We start from the raw sequence: 19,569 nt of genomic DNA, 5'->3' as shown, positions 1-19,569 counted from the left end.
GACTTGACCCACCATTAATTTAGGAAACAAATTAATTTCATATCCCAAATGTAAAAAAATACCTTAAATAAATCTTTACAAAATTTATGACATGTTGTTGGAAGGCATACATATCTTCATATAATGGTACTCGAGCTTGAACTTCTTGAGTGATAATAATGGATAAGATTAACTTGAAAATGGTTTTTCTTGTAAATTCACAATTTGAGGAACCAAAAATGAACCTAAACCCCACTCTTTCACACTAAGAGATAATTTTAAAGGCTTCTCAATTTGAAGAAACCCAAACCAAATCCCAAATCAAAATGACAATTTGATCACACAAGACCTAATAGAAGCAACCTTTGATGAAGGCATATGTAGAACAAATTAAGTGAGAAATGAGCATTGGAAGGAATTGAACTCTCACAAACAAAAGTGACTAAAACTTCCCAACTCCATCACCTACCTAAGACAAAGAAGCAGAGGTCTTGGAAACTGAGAAACAGTTTGGGGTGGGACAAGATTGAAGAATGTACTAAGATCACAAACATATTTGTTTTACCTAAGCATGAGTTGATACATTTTTACTAAGATATGTTAATTGGTTCTTTTAATATTGTTGCAACTATACCTAGGTTTGGGGTCCGACAAGATTGAAGAATGGAGTAATAAAAGCTCAAAGGATTTTTGCGAGGAAGTTACATGTACGGAGATAGATCATAGATCATTAAAAAACAAAAACATAAAATCTAATGCATTATCTCTTGAAGAGCCACATAAAACAATTTAATGTATTAAATTCCAATTATATTATAAATTCCCAAAATAGGATAAAAAAAAAAAGAGAACAGAACTTAATCTAGTTTAGCCACACTACAAAAGTCATTCAACATCTTAATCCTTAGATATTTCAAAAAAATCCTGCACCATGACTCATATAAAGTAGATCAAACTTAACCCTATTCTACCCTATTCTAGTCACTTCAAAAACTCGTTTGCAATAAACCCTTAGATGTTACAAAATTTGCCCAAAATAGAACATAGACAAAATTAATCCTAGTCTAGTCACACTCAAAAAATCATTACAACACAATAAAATTTCTAAATGCTACCTAAAAAATGTTTAAAAAGCACTTACCCTGTCAAGAGATTATTCAATATTTTTCATTGAAGGTTGACCGTTTTTTGTTTTGTTCAACTAAGAACCTTTTCATTCCTATTAACCACTTTCAGATAAGAAAGGAAGGAATAGGTTTTGAAAAAGATGAGTGAACATTGGACCTCAATTAAAAGAGAGAGGGGTTGTGAGTTTCGGTTGAGAGAGGGAGCGGAAGTGAATTTTGACATTAGAAAGAAAGAGGGAGAGTAGCAAGAAAGGGAGAATGAAAAAATGGAGTAACTAATAAAAGGAGAAAGAGCTTTTACAAAGAGAGAGAGAGAGAGAGAGAGAGAGAGAGAGAGTCTTTTACCATGTCAGTTCTAAGTCATTATTTATAAAAGTTATGTAGAATCTTTTATCATTCCTAGTAAATGTATTTTTAAGATCTTCGGAGTCCCTGTGAATTAGACTTTAGGAACATTAATTACCTATTTATAGTTTTATAGGTTTCTTTTTGTGGTTTTAAAGACTCTCATTTGTCCTGGTTTTCCAAAGATATTTAGGAATCAAGTCAAGATCCATCATTTTCTTAGGAACACGAGAGAGTGTCTTCCTGGAAGTCTCCCATTGCTGCCTTTGTTTATGGTGAGTTCTTACTTTGAGGAACCAAACATGAAGCTAACACTCCAACCCGTTCAAAGTCAAGTTTTGACTAGAAACCCAGAAAGATAAGATTATCTTGGGCCACCGTCATATCATATTAATATATGGAACAAGCAAGCTGTTGGAAGGAACTAAAATCTGTATTAAAAGGAAAATCAGATGTTTATTATACGTAAAAAAAAGGTTTCAGAATTCAGGTCTATGCATAGAAAAAAATTTATCAACAATACAAAAGACGTACAAGTGAAGGGTTCACATGCTGTAAGTACCAGTAAATTATAACTTAGGGGGCACTAAAACTTGGGGGTCAGCCCCTAGGACGTCTATCCTGCCCAGCTAATTGAACTTTGGCATCATGATATCCATCTTTCTTATTAAAGGCTTGATTAGCTTGTTAAGGATTACTGTGTGACTGGGAAGCAGGGACTCGAGCTGATAGTTGTTTTGCCACGAAACGCATGGTGGGTCGTGACTCAGGAGCGGCATGTGTGCATGCCAAGGCTACTGAAACTACAAGCAGCACTTCTTCTGCTACTTGTCCTGTGGAAGGTGGGAGCCTTTGGTCTAGCACATCCTTCATGAACGAATCAGGATCATCAGATAATGCTGATAATGCTGGTGAAAATAGGAGCTCCCCCGGATGCTTTCCCATCATTACTTCCAATGCCACCACTCCAAAGCTATAGACATCACTTTTATCTGTGACTCGCATTGTAAGGGCCAGCTCTGCACATCGAAAAAACAAAATTAATGAACTTCTTAATGATACATTTCAAGCCTTTTTGTGTATGGTTAAAAGGAAAGGCCACTAGATAAAACATCTATATATTAAATCTTATCCTTACCTGGTGCCATGTAGCCATAAGTCCCTGCAACTGGGGTCCAGTTAGGTGAACCTGGGCTCAAAAGTCTTGCTGTGCCAAAATCTGAGAGACGCGGCTCAAACCCTGAGTCAAGCAAAATGTTGCTCAGCGACACATCACGGTGCACGATAGGTGGATAGCAGTCATGGTGCAAGTAAGCAAGTGCATGAGCTAGTCCTTGCACAATTTTAACCCTTGTGTCCCAGCCCAGCTCCACCTCCCCTTCTTCCCCATACAATACATTTCTCAAACTACCTCTCTCCATATATTTATAAACCAAGTACATGAATCCCTTGCTGGAGCAGAACCCATAAAACTTAATGATATTTCGGTGCTGAACTTCTGTCAGGGTTCGAATCTCATTGTCAAAACTCATCCAATTAGTCAGCCAGTTCCTTGCTGAAGTGTTGGTATTTGGATTAAATACTTATACAAAATATATATTTTTGGGCTACCGGAACTCTAATTTTATTGATGAAGAGTGCTGAATTTATACATGAACTTGTAACTTAAATGACATTAGAATAGCAGAAAATCAAGCTACTAGATGATGAATAACTACTTCCTATAAAATAGAAACCAAATCTTGACCAAATAAAAATAAGAAAATATCTAGATGTTGCAGATTTTGTGCAAGACTCCAGCTGCAATATTCAAAATTCAAATTCCAGCAAATACTAAGTCAAAATTCAACACTCCTCCTTGACTTCGTAGATGCAAACTCCAAGTCTTGCACGTAGACACTCAAACCAAACTTCGAAAGGGGTCTGCTTCTTTAACACTTTTGTTGGCAATATGTTCAGAAAATATACTGCTCTACTTGCAGTTTTAGCCCAAAATTGTTTGCATTCCATTTCAAGGATGACATTTTTTGAGATCCACCAAACATTGTTTGCATTCCATTTCAAGGATGGCATCTTTTGAGATCCACCAACATCAGTATGCACCAGTTGCAGTTTTTGGGTTGCTCTCCAGGATATTTTCTTTGGAAAGGGAAGTTTAGTTTGCTTCCCATATTGACAAGTAGCACATATAGGAAGATCTTTTTCTAAGTCAGGAAGTCCTTCAGCTATTTGATTTTTCTTCATGTAGAGCACATCATCATGATGAAAGTGCTCGACCCTTCTGTCCCAAAACATTGTTGTGCTATCTTGTTGTAAAATAGCAGTATGCTCATCTTCCAGTAAATTCAAGGCAAAACTCTTATCCTTCATTTTTATGTTGAACACCTCTTTGCCTTCAGCATCCTTGATAATGCAATTCCTATCTTCAAAATAAACTTTAAATTCTTTCTCAACGAGCTGTCCAACACTGAGTAAGTTTTGGTCAATGTCAGGCACAAACAAAACATCATAAATGAGTTTCAAACCTGTTTGGCTTTCGATAGCAACCGTTCCTTTGCCCTTCACTGGAATATACTCACCATTTCCAATTCTGACTTTGGAAATAGTTGTTCTATCAAGTTCTCTAAAGAGATCTTGATTATTTGTCATATGGTTTGTACAACCACTATCCACAAGCCAGCTTTTAGAGGTGCTTTTATTAGCAAAACACGTTGCTACAAACAATTGCTCCTCCTGACAATAGTCAACTGCTGCACTAGTTTCTTCCTGCTGTTGATTTTTGCAAATCCTCTCCACATGTCCTTGTTTACCACACTTGTTGCATTTCACATCTGGTCTCCACCAACATTTTTGTGGAGAATGATTTGTCTTCTTGCAATGAGGACAAGGTGGAAAAACTCCATTTTTCTGGTTGTTGCCACACGACTTGTTGTTGTTCACCTTTCCATTTTTATGGCCTGCATTTTTCTGCATTCTTGCTTGAAATGCTCCTTCTGCAGTATCTCCTTGTCTCATGAGTCTTCTTTGTTCTACAGCCTCCAAGGAATGTAATAATTCTGTCAAGCTAATAGTTGACAGATCTTTTGAATTCTCCAAAGAGGAAATTGTAGTTTCATATTTCTCAGGAAGTGTAACCAATATCTTTTGAACAATCTTCTCATTGGAAAATTCTTTTCCAAGCAGCCTAACTTTGTCTGCTATTGAAAGAAGTTGTGCAGCATAGTCTTTAACAGCATCAGACTCCCTCATTTTCTTCATTTCAAATTCTCGAATCAAGTTCATCACCTGCATGTTCTTGATTCTTTCATCTCCTTTGTATTCCTCCTTGAGATACTCCCAAATTTCTGCAGCTGAATCAATTTTCATGATTTTGATGAAAATTGATGGTGAAACTGCAGCAAACAAGCAAGCTTTCGCTTTAGCCTTTCTTGTCCTTCTTTCTTTATGCAACTTCATTTGAGCCACAGTTGGATTGGCTCCCAGGGGAGGAACTTCATAATTTTCTTCCACTGCTTCCCAAACATCAAGTGCTTGTAGATGAACTGTCATTCTAACAGCCCAAGTTTCATAATTGTCTCCATCAAGAATTGATGGTGCAACTGTGAGACTTGACTCTTCCATTGCTAAATGATTTTAGAAGGTGTTTGGGTTCACTCACCTCACTGGCCCCTCAAGATAACTATGGCTCTGATACCAATCTGTTGGTATTTGGATTAAATACTTATACAAAATATATATTTTTGGGCTACCGGAACTCTAATTTTATTGATGAAGAGTGCTGAATTTATACATGAACTTGTAACTTAAATGACATTAGAATAGCAGAAAATCAAGCTACTAGATGATGAATAACTACTTCCTATAAAATAGAAACCAAATCTTGACCAAATAAAAATAAGAAAATATCTAGATGTTGCAGATTTTGTGCAAGACTCCAGCTGCAATATTCAAAATTCAAATTCCAGCAAATACTAAGTCAAAATTCAACATGAAGTATCGCTGGTATCTGATATATCGAGTCTTTTGACTGCAAGTGTCTGACCCTGTGGCAAGACCACCTTGTAAACACTCCCAGACCCTCCTTTTCCAATGCAATACTCATCACTTAGGTCAGCAGTGGCTTTTACAATATCCCCAAATGTGAATTTTCCTTGTTTTTCCCAAATTAGCAACATGGGATTCTCATATTTTTCTGTACTTTCAGCCTTTTCATCTGGGTGTTTGTTTCGTCGGGAAGATATTAGAATAACAGCAATAATAGTTGCAAGAACTAAGAGGCTGCAGATAGGGACAGTAATGCCAATGAGAATTTTTGTAGACTTGCCACCGGTGGAATTGGAATAACAGGGAACCACTCTCTCTGCATTTCCACACAAACCTGAGTTTCCAGTATAATCTGCCTGCTTGAAAACATCGCCAGTTGGAATTGGACCTGTCAATGTATTGTATGAGAAATCGATTGAACTCAGATTCATCATGTCTGACAATGATGGCGGGATTTTCCCAGTGAGATTATTATGTGAAAGATTGAGGATCTGTAATGCTACAAGCTTCCCTAAGTTTGAAGGGATTGCTCCTGAGAGTGAATTGCTGCTGAGATCCAAAACATTCAACGTGGACAAGTTTCCAAGCTCTGGCGGTATCTCACCTGACAAATCATTGTTTCTTAGCTTCAAGATCAACAAAAGCACACAGTTCACAAACTCGACTGGGATTTTGCCGGAAATTTGATTTCCATCCATCTGTAGTATTGTGAGATTTTGACATTCTCCCCACTTAGGTGAGAGCACACCAGAAAATCGATTGCCACTAAGAGAAATAAACTTAAGACTTCGATGAACTCCAAATACTTCTGAAATATTTCCAGTGAATTGGTTCCCTTCAAGACGGACTTGAGTTAGCCCCGTGCAGTTCCTCAAGCAATCTGGCAATGGTCCTGTGAAGTTGTTGCCTCCATTTACCGTTAAATATTGAAGAGCAAAGCCATTACATAATCCAGGAGGCAATTCTCCTGAGAAGCTGTTGTTGGTAAAACTGACATACATCAACTTGAGGCTGTTCTTCCCAAGTTCAGTCGGAATGGTGCCTGAGAAATTGTTGGTGAACATGGAGAGTCTCTCTAGATTATTGAGGAGTGACAATGTCTCTGGCAGCTCTCCATGCAATTTGTTAGTGTTGAGATCAAGAACCTTCAATGATTTCAGATTACCAATCTCCATAGGAATTTTCCCACTGAGATTGTTGGAGAAAAGCTCTAAGCGGGTAAGTTTTGTGAGATTTCCCACCGCTAGAGGAATTGGACCTGAAAGATGGTTTTCTGAAAGGTCTAATTCAAACAAATCCTTCAAGTTCCCAATCTCTGAGGGGATTGAGCCATAGAGCGTGTTATTGTACAGAAAAAGGTAATTCAGCTTTGTTAAAAGGCCGATTTCCAATGGAATTTTTCCACTGAAGAGATTGTTCTGTAGTTGTAAAGATATCAATTCCGTCCAATTGGTGATTAAATAAGACGATATCACACCAGACAAAAAATTGTCGGCCAAACCCAACTCTGATATCATGCTCAGATTGGTCAAGGACAAAGGAAGGACCCCAGTGAGTGAGTTCATAGCTAGATTCAAAAAGGTGAGACTGGTACAAAGACCAAGCTCGGTAGGAATTGTAGAATTCAAGCCATTCATGTGAAGATCAAGGCCCTGAAGCTTCCTGAGCTGACCTATAGAAGAAGGAATCTTCCCTTCAAACCAATTGTCATACATTTCTATGTTCTGAAGATCAGAGATCATACCAATATCTTCTGGAATTGGACCACTAAATTGGTTCCTGCCAAGGCGAAGATTTTGGAGGTTGGAAAGCCTGGATATGTTTGGGGACAACAGCCCTTGAAATGAATTTTCAAAGAGATATAGGAATTCAAGCTTTACCAGATTGCTAAATACCCACTCTGGTATTGGGCCAGTAAAATAATTCTGTGACAAGTCGAGGTATGTCAGGTTCCGACAATCAGTTATGAACTCGGGGAATTCCAGTATAAGGTCATTGAAATTAAAGCTCAGGTGTGTCAACAAAGGCATGCCCAAAAACCTAGACCAGTCTGGCGATACTAAGTAGTTTGAACCAAGGTCTAAGTACCATACCTTTTGAAGATTGGTAATTTGATAGGGGATGTCACCAATGAGATAGTTGTCATGGAGGCTAAGATATCGAAGCTCTGTCAACTGGCCAATCTCCGAAGTGATGCGGCCACTGAAAAGGTTGCTGCCCATGTCCAAGAAAGTGAGCTTGGAGAGGTTGGCAACAGCAGTTGGTATCGATCCCTTGAGTCTGTTGGTGTTGAGGTTGAGGCTGGTAAGATTAGGAAATGAACTGCAATTGAACTCCACAATTGTTCCTCGAAGTTTTGCATCTGAGAGGTTTATCTCAGATATGCTTCCGGCAACATCGCAAACAATGCCTGTCCAGTTACAGAGGTTCCCAAGGTTGGCGAGGGACCATGATGAATTGAGAGAAGTAGAAGAAGATAAGCTGTTTTTCCATTTGACAAGAGCTTCTGCTTGTGCTCTCGGCGACGATGTGATTCTGAAAGGAAGTAAGGATAGGAAGAGAAGATGAATAAGAACAAGAGAAGTGCTCTTCATGTTGTATTCTACTAAGAGTTAGCTCTTATAGCACAAAGAGAGAAATCTAACTTATACATATATATCTTACATTCTACACTCTGTTATATAAGATTGAACTTATGAATCTTACATCCAACCCCGCGTTTCTCAGCATGGAATTGGATATCACAGTCCCCAATTTCAGTTTCAACCAAAATGTACAAGAAAATAAGTTAAACAGGCAGCTAGAAAGAGAAGCATGTTATCTGCTTAATTAAAGGCAAAATGGCAAGTACCATTCAAAAATTTCATTTGACTTTCTGAAAGCGAGTGCCAAATCAGGTGCAAGCTGTCATTACTGAATTCTAAAGTCATGACAGGGAAGCTATATGGAACTTGCTTCTTAAATTATTGATTGTTGTGGGGACAGGGAAGACTGGTTACATCAAGAATGAACATAAAAGTGACAATTCCAACATTCATAGCCCACATGATTCAACATCCTATTCATTATAACCATTCAAACTAAATTTGAGCAAACAATCAGCTCTCATGTCAGATGCCATCAATGAAGTGATATGTATGCATGCAATTATAGATAATACTAACCCATTTGGTTATTCTGGTGGATTTGAAGAAATCCGTATCAGAATCAAACCAAAATGACAATTAGATAATAGAGAATCTAAAACAACCGATGTTATTTTATATTATTGAATCCTTGATGAACTTATATAAGAACTAATTAAGCAAGAAATGAATACTTTTTACATGTTTGTTAATTGTTGTATGCTCATTATAAGCACATTAACCTTAATTATTACTTTATATGAGAGAAGGTATTTATAGGCACTCTTGTGACTCAATGTATTCCCCCATATCCTCAACCTACTTATATTTTTACCAAGTCTTTATCAAAGAATGATTTCACTATGTTTCAGGACAAGCTAAGCATCTATATTCGTTCTTAATCCAACTTCAAAGGACATATTAAGGGGATCAAAATAATGAAGGAGATACCCAAAATTAAACTCATAATTGGTAGGAGTATACTTCCTTTAATGATTCCATAAATTGGACTTGATTCCCTTAATTTTAGGATATTTCTCTATTAGTATTTTTGTTATACATATTCGTGTACAATATTCTTTTCCATCAACCTCCACAATTAACCATTCCGCTAGTCTATTCTATTGGTTACTAGTAAACAATTCATACATGTTAGACGAGTTTGTCCCGGACGTGTTGGAAACTTTCCTTTCATGACGATATGGACATCACTATATAAATTAAATAAATGGGACGTGAAGATTATTTATTCTAAAGAGTTGAAACCCTACTCGTTTTGAATAGGAATGTAAATGGTCCTTGTTGCGCTTAACCACTTCTACCCAGTCAAAGTGGGCCTAGCCCGTCCCTACCGATCCAAAGTGGGCCTAACTCAAACTGGTCCTAAGTCCCAGAATTTAACAAATATAATTATATTCAAGGTTGTTCTATGGTACCCACTCTTCATTTTGGGGGTACTAACCCACATTTGACCATAATAAAAAGATGACATATGTAAAGTACATATCATTAAAAAATTTATAAAAACTTATCAAACTGGTAAAGATGACTTGTTGGTGAGAAACAATCACATGCATTTCATATATATCTAAATATTTTAACTTTTTTATAATTTATTATTAAATATCAAATATAATTTGTTATTTAATGCATTACCTAACTCTATCTAAAAAAAGAAAATCCTACCAACTACTCTTATACTCTCATTATTCATATATAAAAAAAGGGATAGTAATTTAATATGAAAATAAAATAATTTCAACTACCAAATTACAAAATACGTAAGATGTATTTTGATGAATCAAATTTCAAGATCAAGTTTAAAACTTTTTGAGAGAGAAAATTTAAAATTTGTATCATATGAAGAAGATGAGGGTTTCAAGTGATTACAAGTGTCAAATGTAATATTTGATATTTTTTTTATCCAAATATAATTGTTGTAGGAAGAAATGTGATGTTAAATAACGATTTTAGAATTTTTTTATGAGTTTATTATAAAATTTTGTTATCAAATTGTTATTAATATATATATATATATATATATATTTGTTCATAGATTAAATTTGAAGATGAAGCTTTATATGTCTTGAAGGATGTCAAGTGATTACAAGTGTTAAAAGGTAACATTTGATTTTTTTTTTTCCATTTACGTATAACTATTGTAGGTAGAAATGTCATGTTAAATGACATTTAAATATGTAATGATTTATAACATCTAGATTTTTTAATTTTTTTTCTCAGTTATTATTAATCAAATTGAGAGTATTTAGTCATTTGTTATGAAATTGTCATCAATATTTTGTAAGAGAGGGTACGAACTTTGTAAGAGAGGGTACGAACTTTGTAAGAGAGGGTACGAATTTTGTAAGGGAGGATACAAACTTTCTAAGAGAGGGTACGGATTTTCTAAAAGAGGGAACGAACTTTGTAAGATAGGGTACGAACTTTCTAAGAGAGGGTACGAACTTTCTAAGATAGGGTACGAACTTTCTAATAGAGTGTACGAACTTTCTAAGAGATGGTACGAACTTTGTAAAATAGGGTACGAACTTTCTAAGAGAGGGTACGAACTTTGTAAGATAGGGTACAAACTTTCTAAGAGATGGTACGAACTTTGTAAGATATGGTACGAACTTTCTAAGATATGGTACGAACTTTCTAAGATAGGATATGAACTTTCTAAGATAGGGTACGAACTTTCTAAGACAGGGTACGAACTTTCTAAGAGAAAGTATGAACTTTGTAAGATAGGGTACGAACTTTGTAAGAGATTGTACGAACTTTCTAAGAGAGGGTACGAACTTTTTAAGAGAGCGTACGAACTTTGTAAGAGATGGTACGAACTTTGTAAGAGATGGTACGAACTTTTTAAGACATGGTACGAACTTTGTAAGAGATGGTACGAACTTTGTAAGAAAGGGTACGAACTTTGTAAGAGAGGGTACGAATTTTCTAAGACAGTGTACGAACTTTCTAAGACAAGGTACGAACTTTCTAAGAGAGGGTACGAACTTTCTAAGAGATGGTACGAACTTTGTAAGAGATGGTAAGAACTTTGCAAGAGAGGTTAAAGGGTACGAACTTTGTAAGAGAGGGTACGAACTTACGAACTTTCTAAGAGAGTGTACAACCTTTCTAAGAGAGGGTACGAACTTTGTAAGAGAGGATACAAACTTTCTAAGAGAGGGTACTAACTTTCTAAAAGAGGATACGAACTTTGTAAGAAAGGGTACGAACTTTCTAAGACAAAGTATGAACTTTCTAAGACAAGGTACAAACTTTCTAAGAGAGGATACGAACTTTCTAAGAGAGGGTACGAACTTTCTAAGAGATGGTACGAACTTTGTAAGAGATGATACGAACTTTGTAAGAGAGGGTACGAACTTTGTAAGAAAGGTTAAAGGGTACGAACTTTGTAAGAGAGGGTATGAACTTACGAACTTTCTAAGAGAGTGTACGACCTTTCTAAGAGAGGGTACGAACTTTCTAAGAGAGGGTACGAACTTTGTAAGAGATGGTACGAACTTTGTGAGAGAGGGTACAAACTTTGTGAGAGAGTGTACGAACTTTGTGAGAGATGGTAGAGGGTACGAACTTTGCGAGAGGGGGTACGAACTTCCATCATTTCTTTAAGATTAATTTTTTTAATTTCTTTTAAGAGTAATTTCCATCATTTCTAAGTTTAATTAGTATCAATAAATAATATTATTGTATTTCCATGTGGAAAAAAATTTGAAAAGTTTGAAAATTTGTAAAATTTTCGAGGGTAAAGAGAATGTGATGAAGGGTGCTAAGAATGTGAGGATTCCTCACATTCTTTATACCATTCCTCACGTTATTCATACATTCTACAATTACTTAGTGTTTTAATTTTTTAATTTTCTTAAAAATAATATTCATCATTTCTAAGCTTGATTAGTATCAATAAACAATATTATTTGTATTTTTAAGTGGAAAAAAAAATCGAAAAATTGTTAAATTTCAGGGTACGGAGAATGTGAGGTAAGGTATGAAGAATGTGAGGATTTCTCATAATCTTCATACCTTTTCTCACATTTTTCATATCCTCTCTAATTTTTTAGTGTTTTAATTTTCTAATTTTTTAGGATAATTTACATTATTTCCAATTTAAAATTTTTTTAATTATTATTATTTTTAACAATTCTATCAATAATAACTCAAAATATATTATTAAACTATGTTATTGTTATTTCAAGTTAAAAAGTAGAATTTTAAAAATATAAATAATTTAGGGTATGAAAAATGTGAGAACGGTACGAAAATTGTGATAAATACATGTTTGGTACTTTTATCACATTTTTCATATTGATTTTTAGTTTTAAAATTTTTGAAATTACAAATTTATTTTCAAAAATACTATCATTAGTAACTTAAAAGAGCATTAGTAATTTATTTTATTGTAATTTAACTTTAAAAACCTTAAATTTAAAAAATGTAAAATTTGGAGAGTACGAAAAAAAATTAGGACGATCTAATTACCTAAGCTTTACATATGATTATCAAAATGTTGAATTTTTATGAAAATACTCATTTCATATTAAAATATTACCACATTCATTTTTATGTTGAATTTAAATGTTTAATAATTTGTTAAAAATAAAATAATGTAATTATGATATATGATGATTTTTTTTTTTGTTAATAAATATGTTTTCAAATTTTATATCATTTTTATTTTTATTTTTTTCCAATTCTATTTTTATCTAATATTTATTTTATTTAAACCCAAAATTGTTGAGAATGAAGGAAGAAAGAATGCCACAACCGGTTCTTCCCTTAACTGGTTAAGTGGAATTTTTATTTCAAATTTAAAATGGATGGCCAAGATGTAATCTTGGACATCCAATGGCTTGAAAGACTTTTTCAGTAGGTACCGAAGAGGTACCCTAGAATTTTCCATTTGTATAAAACCTGCATTTTCATTTAATATAGAGTTCAGTTCTTTCCAACCACCTCCTTTTCATATATACAACAGGGTGGGGCCAAAGAATCTCTTGTCCTTCTGGATTGCCATTCAAAACTTACAGTGTGAATATGAGTGGGGATGCAACTTAACTAGTTCATGGATGAAAGTGATATTAGCTTCTCACCTACCGTGGTTCATATATTATTCCCTTGGGTTGTGTCAAAACGCTCATAGTGGGAACTCACCCAAATAAAGAAAAGTAAAGGGGAGGCTTCCAGGAAGACACCTACTCTTCTCTTGTCTTTCTAAGAGATGGGTCTATGGGTAAGAAAATTGTTTGATGTCATGAGTGATGCAAAGATTATATCAAGGTGTTTGGCTGATACTGGAGCTTGAAAAAGGATCTTTAAAGGGTATGCCTGATCCTTCCAAAGGATGAGAAGTATATATGTCATACTAGACCAAGCCTTTTAATGTTTCTATTAATGAATATAATTATATTTGTTAAATTCTGGGACTTAGGACCAGTTTGAGTTAGGCCCACTTTGGATCGGTAGGGACGGGCTAGGCCCACTTTGACTTGGTGGAAGTGGTTAAGCGCAACAAGGACCGTTTACATACCTATTCAAAACGAGTAGGGTTTCAACTCTTTAGAATAAATAATCTTCACGTCCCATTTATATATATAAATATTAATAACAATTTGATAACAAAATTTTATAATAAACTCATAAAAAATTCTAAAATCGTTATTTAACATCGCATTTCTTCCCATAACAATTATATTTGGATAAAAAAATATCAAATATTACATTTGACACTTATAATCACTTGAAATCCTCATCTTCTTCATATAATACAAATTTTAAATTTTCTCTTTCAAAAAGTTTTAAACTTGATCTTGAAATTTGATTCATCAAAATATATCTTACATATTTTGTAATTTAGTAGTTGAAATTATTTAATTTTCATATTAAATTACTATCCTTTTTTTTTATATATGAATAATGAGAGTATAAAAGTAGTTGATAGAGTTTTCTTTTTTTAGATAGAGTTAGGTAATGTATTAAATAACAAATTATATTTGATATTTAATAATAAATTATAAAAAAGTTGTAATATTTAGATATATATGAAATGCATGTGATTATTTCTCACCAACAAGTCATCTTTACCGGTGTGATAAGTTTTTATAAATTTTTTAATGATATGTACTTTACACATGTCATCTTTTTATTGGGTCAAATGTGGGTAGGTACTCCCAAAATGAAGAGTGGGTACCATAAAACAACCCTACATATATATCGGCCAAAATTTGAGGTATGCAAAAGGTAAAACTTGTACTCGGTACAAAAGCCAAGAAGAAGGATCTATAACTGCCAAAAATGAACATGGAAAAAGCCTGTAAGGGTGTGAAACCAATTTGGCCTACTTCTGAAGGCTTGTTAGCTTGCCAATGGTTACGGTGTGGAATGGCTCAGATAGGCGAGCCTGGATTTGAGCAGAGAGTTCTTGTGCCACAAAGCGCATGGTGGGGCGTGGCTCTGGATTGGCACGCGTGCATGCTAAGGCTATGGTGACCACACGCACCACTTTCTCTGCTAATTGACCCTGGGGAGCAGGGAGCCTCTGATCTAGCATGTCCTTCAACAACAACCCAGGACCATCAGATATTTCTGGAGAAGACAGTAAAAGTAGGAGCTCCCCTGGGTGCCTTCCCATCATCACTTCCAATGCCACCGCCCCAAAGCCATACACATCACATTTGTTAGTGACCCGCATTGTAAGCGCAAGCTCTGCAAATCAAGAAAACAAAATTAGCTACCTAATAACACATCTCGATCAGCTTAGAGAAAACAAAATCTTCATTTTACCTGGAGCAATGTAGCCATAAGACCCTGCAACTGTAGACCAGTTGGATGAATTCAGGTCCCACAATCTCGCTGTGTCAAAGTCTGAGAGCCGTGGCACAAAATCTGACTCCAGCAAGATGTTGTTCAGAGTAACGTCGTGGTGGACAATGGGTGGAGAGCAGTCATGATGCAAGTAAGCAAGTGCATGAGCCACTCCCTGCAGAATGCTAAATCTAGTGGCCCACCCCAGCTCCACTTTCCCTTCCTCCCCATATAGTTCCTTCCCTAAACTACCTCTCTCTAAGTAGTTACAGACCAGGTACATGAATCCATTCCTGGAATGGAACCCATGAAGTTTAATGATATTCCTGTGCTTAACTTCTGTCAGAGTGAGGATTTCATTCTCAAAACTCTGCCTATTTGTTTGCTGGAAGGTCGCTGGAGTCTAACATATTGAGTCTTTTAACCGCAACAATCTGACCCATTGGCAATGCTACTTTGTAAACAGTCTGGAATCCTCCTTTTCCAATGCAGTAATTTTCGCTGAAGTCTTCAGTGGCTTTGACAATATCCCCAAATCTGAATTTTCTGAGTCTTTCCCAAATCAAGGGTCTGGCAATCTGATCCTTTTCTATGCTTTCCCTCTTTTTATCATGGTGTTTAGTTTGTTCACGACATCAGAATGGCAACAATAACAATAGCAAGTGATAAGAGGCCACAGGCTGAAACAATGACACCAATTATAACCTTTGTTTTATTGTTGGAGGACTTGCTGCTTGGCGAACTTGAAGAACAAGGACTTAATTCTTCTGCAACCCCACACAAACCTGAGTTTCCAGTGTAAGTTGCCTGCTTGGAAACATCCCTAGTTGGAATTGGACATGTCAGCTCATTGTATGAGAAATCAAAGGAGTTTAGACTCTTCATGTTTGATAACGAAGATGGGATTCTCCCTGTGAGATGGTTATGTGAGAGATTCAGGTTCTCCAATGAGGCAAGCTTCCCCAGGTTTGAAGGGATTGTCCCAGAGAGCGAATTGCCACTGAGATCCAAAAGGTACTGCAAGGTGAACAAGTTTCCAAGCTCTGACGGTATTTCACCTGACAAATCTTTGCTGCCCAAGTTCTAGCTCAACAAGCGCTTACAATTCCCCAGCTCTTTGGGTATGCTTCCACTGAAATTCGTTTCCTGCTAAATTCAGATACTGAAGATTGGTTAAATTGCCTGTGAACTGGGGGATGTCTCCTGTCAAATGATTTCTACTCAAGCTGAGGTTGAACAATCGGCTTAAAATCACTAGTTCCACTGGACTTTACCCACTCAATTCATTGGAATCCAGTCTTAGAAACTCCAGTTGTGACAATTTCCCAAGCTCAGCTGGGATTTCTCCAGAAATTTTATTCCCATCCACCTGCAAGCTGGTGAGGCTTTGACATTCCCCCCACTCAGGTGAAAGCTCACCTGAAAATCGATTGCCACTCAGAGAAATAAAATTGAGACTTGGATGAACTCCAAATGCCTTGGAAATGTCTCCGGTGAATTGGTTCCCTTCAAGACGGACTCGAAATAGCCTTGTGCAGTTCATCAAGCACTCTGGCAACGGTCCTGTGAAGTTGTTGCCTTCATTTACAGTTAAATGTTGAAAAGCAAAGCCATTACTTAATCCAGGAGGCAATTCTCCTGAGAATCTGTTGTTGGCAAAACTGACATTCATCAAATTGGGGCTGTTCTTCCCAAGTTCGGTTGGAATGGTGCCTAAGAAATTGTTGGCGAACACAGAGAGTGTCTCTAGTTTATTGAGGAGTGACAATGTCTCTGGAAGCTCTCCATGCAATTTGTTAGTGCTGAGATCAAGAACAGTCAGTGATGTCAGATTCCCAATCTCTGGAGGAACTGTTCCACTGAGATTGTTTTCATAAAGTTGTAAGAGTGTGAGTTTTGTGAGATTCCCCTCTACTGGAGGGATTAGACCCGAGAGCTGGTTTTGTACAACTCTTTCAAGTTCCCAATCTCTGATGGGATTGAGCCATAGAACCCATTATCAAACAGGAAAAGGTAATTCAGCTTTTCCAAAAGGCCAATCTCAGATGGGATTCCTCCAGTGAAGCTATTGCTCTTGACTTGCAAAGAGATCAATTCAGTCCAATTAGTGATCAAATAAAGTGAGATCTTACCAGATAAAAAGTTGTCTGACAAACCCAACTCGGATATCTTGCTAAGATTGGTGAAGGAAGAAGGAATCACCCCAGAGAGTGAGTTCACAGCTAGAGACAAGAAGGTGAGATTAGTACAAGAGCCAAGCTCAGATGGAATTGTAGAATTCAAGGCATTTATTTGGAGTTTTGAGTATCTGAAGCTTTCTGAGCTGACCTAGAGAAGAAGCAATGCCCTTCAAATGAATTGTCGTACATTTCTAACATTTGAAGATCAGAGAGAGTACCAATTTCTTCAGGAATTGGACCACTGAATTGGTTTCTTCCTAGGTGAAGATTTTGGAGGTTGGAAAGCCTGGAAATGTTGGATGACAATGGCCCCCGGAATGAATCAGTGACATTGAGGAATTCAAGCTTGCTCAGATTGCTAAATACCGACTCTGGTATTGCACCAGTCAGTTGATTCTGTGCCAAGTCGAGGTATGTCAGGTTACGGCAATCGGTTGTGAACCCCGGGAATTCTGATGCAAGTTTGTTGTAGTTGAAGCTCAGTGTGTCATCAGAGGCATGCTCGAAAACTTAGACCAGTCTGGAGATTGTAAGTAGTTGGATCCAAGGTCCAAGTACCATATCTTTTGGAGATTAGTAATCTGGTAGGGGATGGTACCAACGAGACAGTTGTTGTAAAAGCTGAGCTACTGAAGCTCTGTCAACCCTCCAATCTCTGAAGTGATGTTGCCATAAAAAAAATAAAAAAAATGTTGTTGCTCAAGTCCAAGAAGATGAGATTGGAGGGGTTGGCGACCATAGAGGGTATAGATCCATTGAGTTTGTTGGTGCCGAGATTGAAGTCAGTGAGACCAGGGAATGAACTGAAATCAAACTTAGCAAGCGTTCCTTCGAGCTCTGTCTCTGAGAGGTTTATCTCAGAGACGCTTCCGGTGGTATCACAAGCAATACCTGTCCAGTTGCAGAGGTTCCCAATGTTGGTGAGGGACCATGATGAATTGAGAGAAAGAGAAGAAATTAAGCTGTTCTTCCATTTGAGAAGGCATTCTGCTTCTATTGTGGGTGAAGATGTGATTGTCAAAGGAAGTAAAGAAAGGAAGAGGACATGAATAAGAAGTGGAGCACTACGAGTCATTGCAACGCTCTTAATGTCAGATTCTCATCAATGAAATCTTTATCTATATAGCACAAAGAGAGACAGAGACAGAGGCACAGACAGTTCTGCCTCGTGTGGGAACTGGGAAATAACTCCAACGAATCTTGTGCGGAAGGAGATAGGAAGGAGTCCTCTCTTCGATCCAGACCCCAAATATTGTTTACATTTGGGTTCAAAACTAGTCAGATTAGAACAGTCCCACCCCAATGACCTGCAGCATATGGTAGCAGCAAAGACAAATACAAGTGCTCTATGACAGCATATTACCCATGAATTGTCTTTCTTCTTTCCCCAGTTTCGTCATGCCGACATTACCCTGCTCGGCGCTAGTAAAATGCTTGCGAGGTGTTGTCGGAAGTCAAAGTTTAATTTTAGTTTGAAAGCCACGACTTCAAACTCCCTTTTAGCATATTGAACATGTGCGCCAAAGGTGAATGGTCGGAGACTTTGGCGAGAGGAGATGAAAATATGTACATGTCAGATCCGTATGTACGGAATTCCTCCATCTTTATCATTGAATGTGTTTGATTAAATCTAAATTATTAAATGAGATAAAAATAAGTAGATCAAAATATAAGGATATAAATCTATGAAACTCCTGTATAAAAGCTGCTTCATATTGGTGGTGTCTTTTTGGTACTTATTGCAAATTTGTTATTTATTTATTTATTTATTTATTTTAACTTTGTTATTTGATTAAAAGATAAAATTTTTTCAAATTTGCAAATCTAACCCTCCACATCAATTTTAAAAATGATCAAAGTTTGATAAAAATATATTTTTTTTTAAAAGGAAATTTCTCTTTCAAAATTAACATGAAAATAATCTAAAGGTTAGAAGATGTTTGTATTAAAAAAATGTTATTTTTCAAGTTAAATTATAGCCTAGCTTTAATACTTTTAGCTTTGGTGACATGAGACTCTAGCATGAACCACTAATCATGGTTGGAGTAGTTTTGAAGAAATTCATAAATTTCAAATAATAAAACATAGTAGTGGGTTTGGTTTTCCAACACAAAAGGTCATGCCTATTACCAAACTAATCAATAGAAATTATTTCATCCATATATTTGGAGGTTTTAGCTAAATATACCTAACCCCTGTAAGTTTGAAAGTTCGTCAAATACTCCCTTTATTTTGAGCGAGATGAGAGGTGAGTGAAAATAACAAATGAAGAGGATAGATGAGGTATTTGATGTAATTTCATGCCAATAAGTATAAAATTTATTTAGTCAAAGCGTAAGGGGAGGTGAGTAAATTAACTCTAAAAAATAAGAAGACATAGGTAAGCAACTTGGAAGAAGAATGGGTTTTTAGGAAGCAAGTAAGAGTTTGTTTGACTATGTGATTAAA

The 19,569-nt window shown here is 36.2% G+C and overlaps 2 protein-coding genes and 1 pseudogene across 2 annotated transcripts; all 3 read right to left on the bottom strand.

The window, feature by feature from the left end:
- Positions 1-2,138: 2,138 nt before the first annotated feature.
- Positions 2,139-5,072, bottom strand: LOC100246300 (receptor protein-tyrosine kinase CEPR1-like). Its single transcript, XM_059738813.1, has 3 exons — positions 3,977-5,072; positions 2,590-3,006; positions 2,139-2,470 (listed from the first exon to the last, which is right to left on the bottom strand). Exons 1-3 carry the CDS (start codon positions 5,070-5,072, stop codon positions 2,139-2,141), a joined length of 1,845 nt encoding a protein of 614 aa, XP_059594796.1.
- Positions 5,073-5,434: 362 nt separating this feature from the next.
- On the bottom strand, positions 5,435-8,099 carry LOC132254062 (MDIS1-interacting receptor like kinase 2-like). The gene has a single exon (XM_059737982.1). The coding sequence runs from the start codon at positions 8,087-8,089 to the stop codon at positions 5,435-5,437; it is 2,655 nt and encodes an 884-aa protein (XP_059593965.1). The 5' UTR covers positions 8,090-8,099.
- Positions 8,100-14,367: 6,268 nt separating this feature from the next.
- Positions 14,368-18,196, bottom strand: LOC100241179 (MDIS1-interacting receptor like kinase 2-like; annotated as a pseudogene).
- Positions 18,197-19,569: the final 1,373 nt, after the last annotated feature.

Source organism: Vitis vinifera, chromosome 7 (assembly GCF_030704535.1).
Source record: "Vitis vinifera cultivar Pinot Noir 40024 chromosome 7, ASM3070453v1".
NCBI lineage: Eukaryota > Viridiplantae > Streptophyta > Magnoliopsida > Vitales > Vitaceae > Vitis > Vitis vinifera.
The sequence above is the reverse complement of the archived record's forward strand: the minus strand, read 5'-3'. Positions and strand labels throughout refer to the sequence as shown.

Coding starts and splice junctions, on each gene's coding strand:
- LOC100246300 (XM_059738813.1), bottom strand. CDS start 5,072: ATGGAAGAGTCAAGTCTCACAGTTGCACCATCAATTCTTGATGGAGAC. Junction 3,007..3,976: donor TGCTATCGAAAGCCAAACAG/GTTTGAAACTCA, acceptor CCAACACTTCAG/CAAGGAACTGGCTGACTAAT. Junction 2,471..2,589: donor TTATGGCTACATGGCACCAG/GTAAGGATAAGA, acceptor TTCGATGTGCAG/AGCTGGCCCTTACAATGCGA.
- LOC132254062 (XM_059737982.1), bottom strand. CDS start 8,089: ATGAAGAGCACTTCTCTTGTTCTTATTCATCTTCTCTTCCTATCCTTA.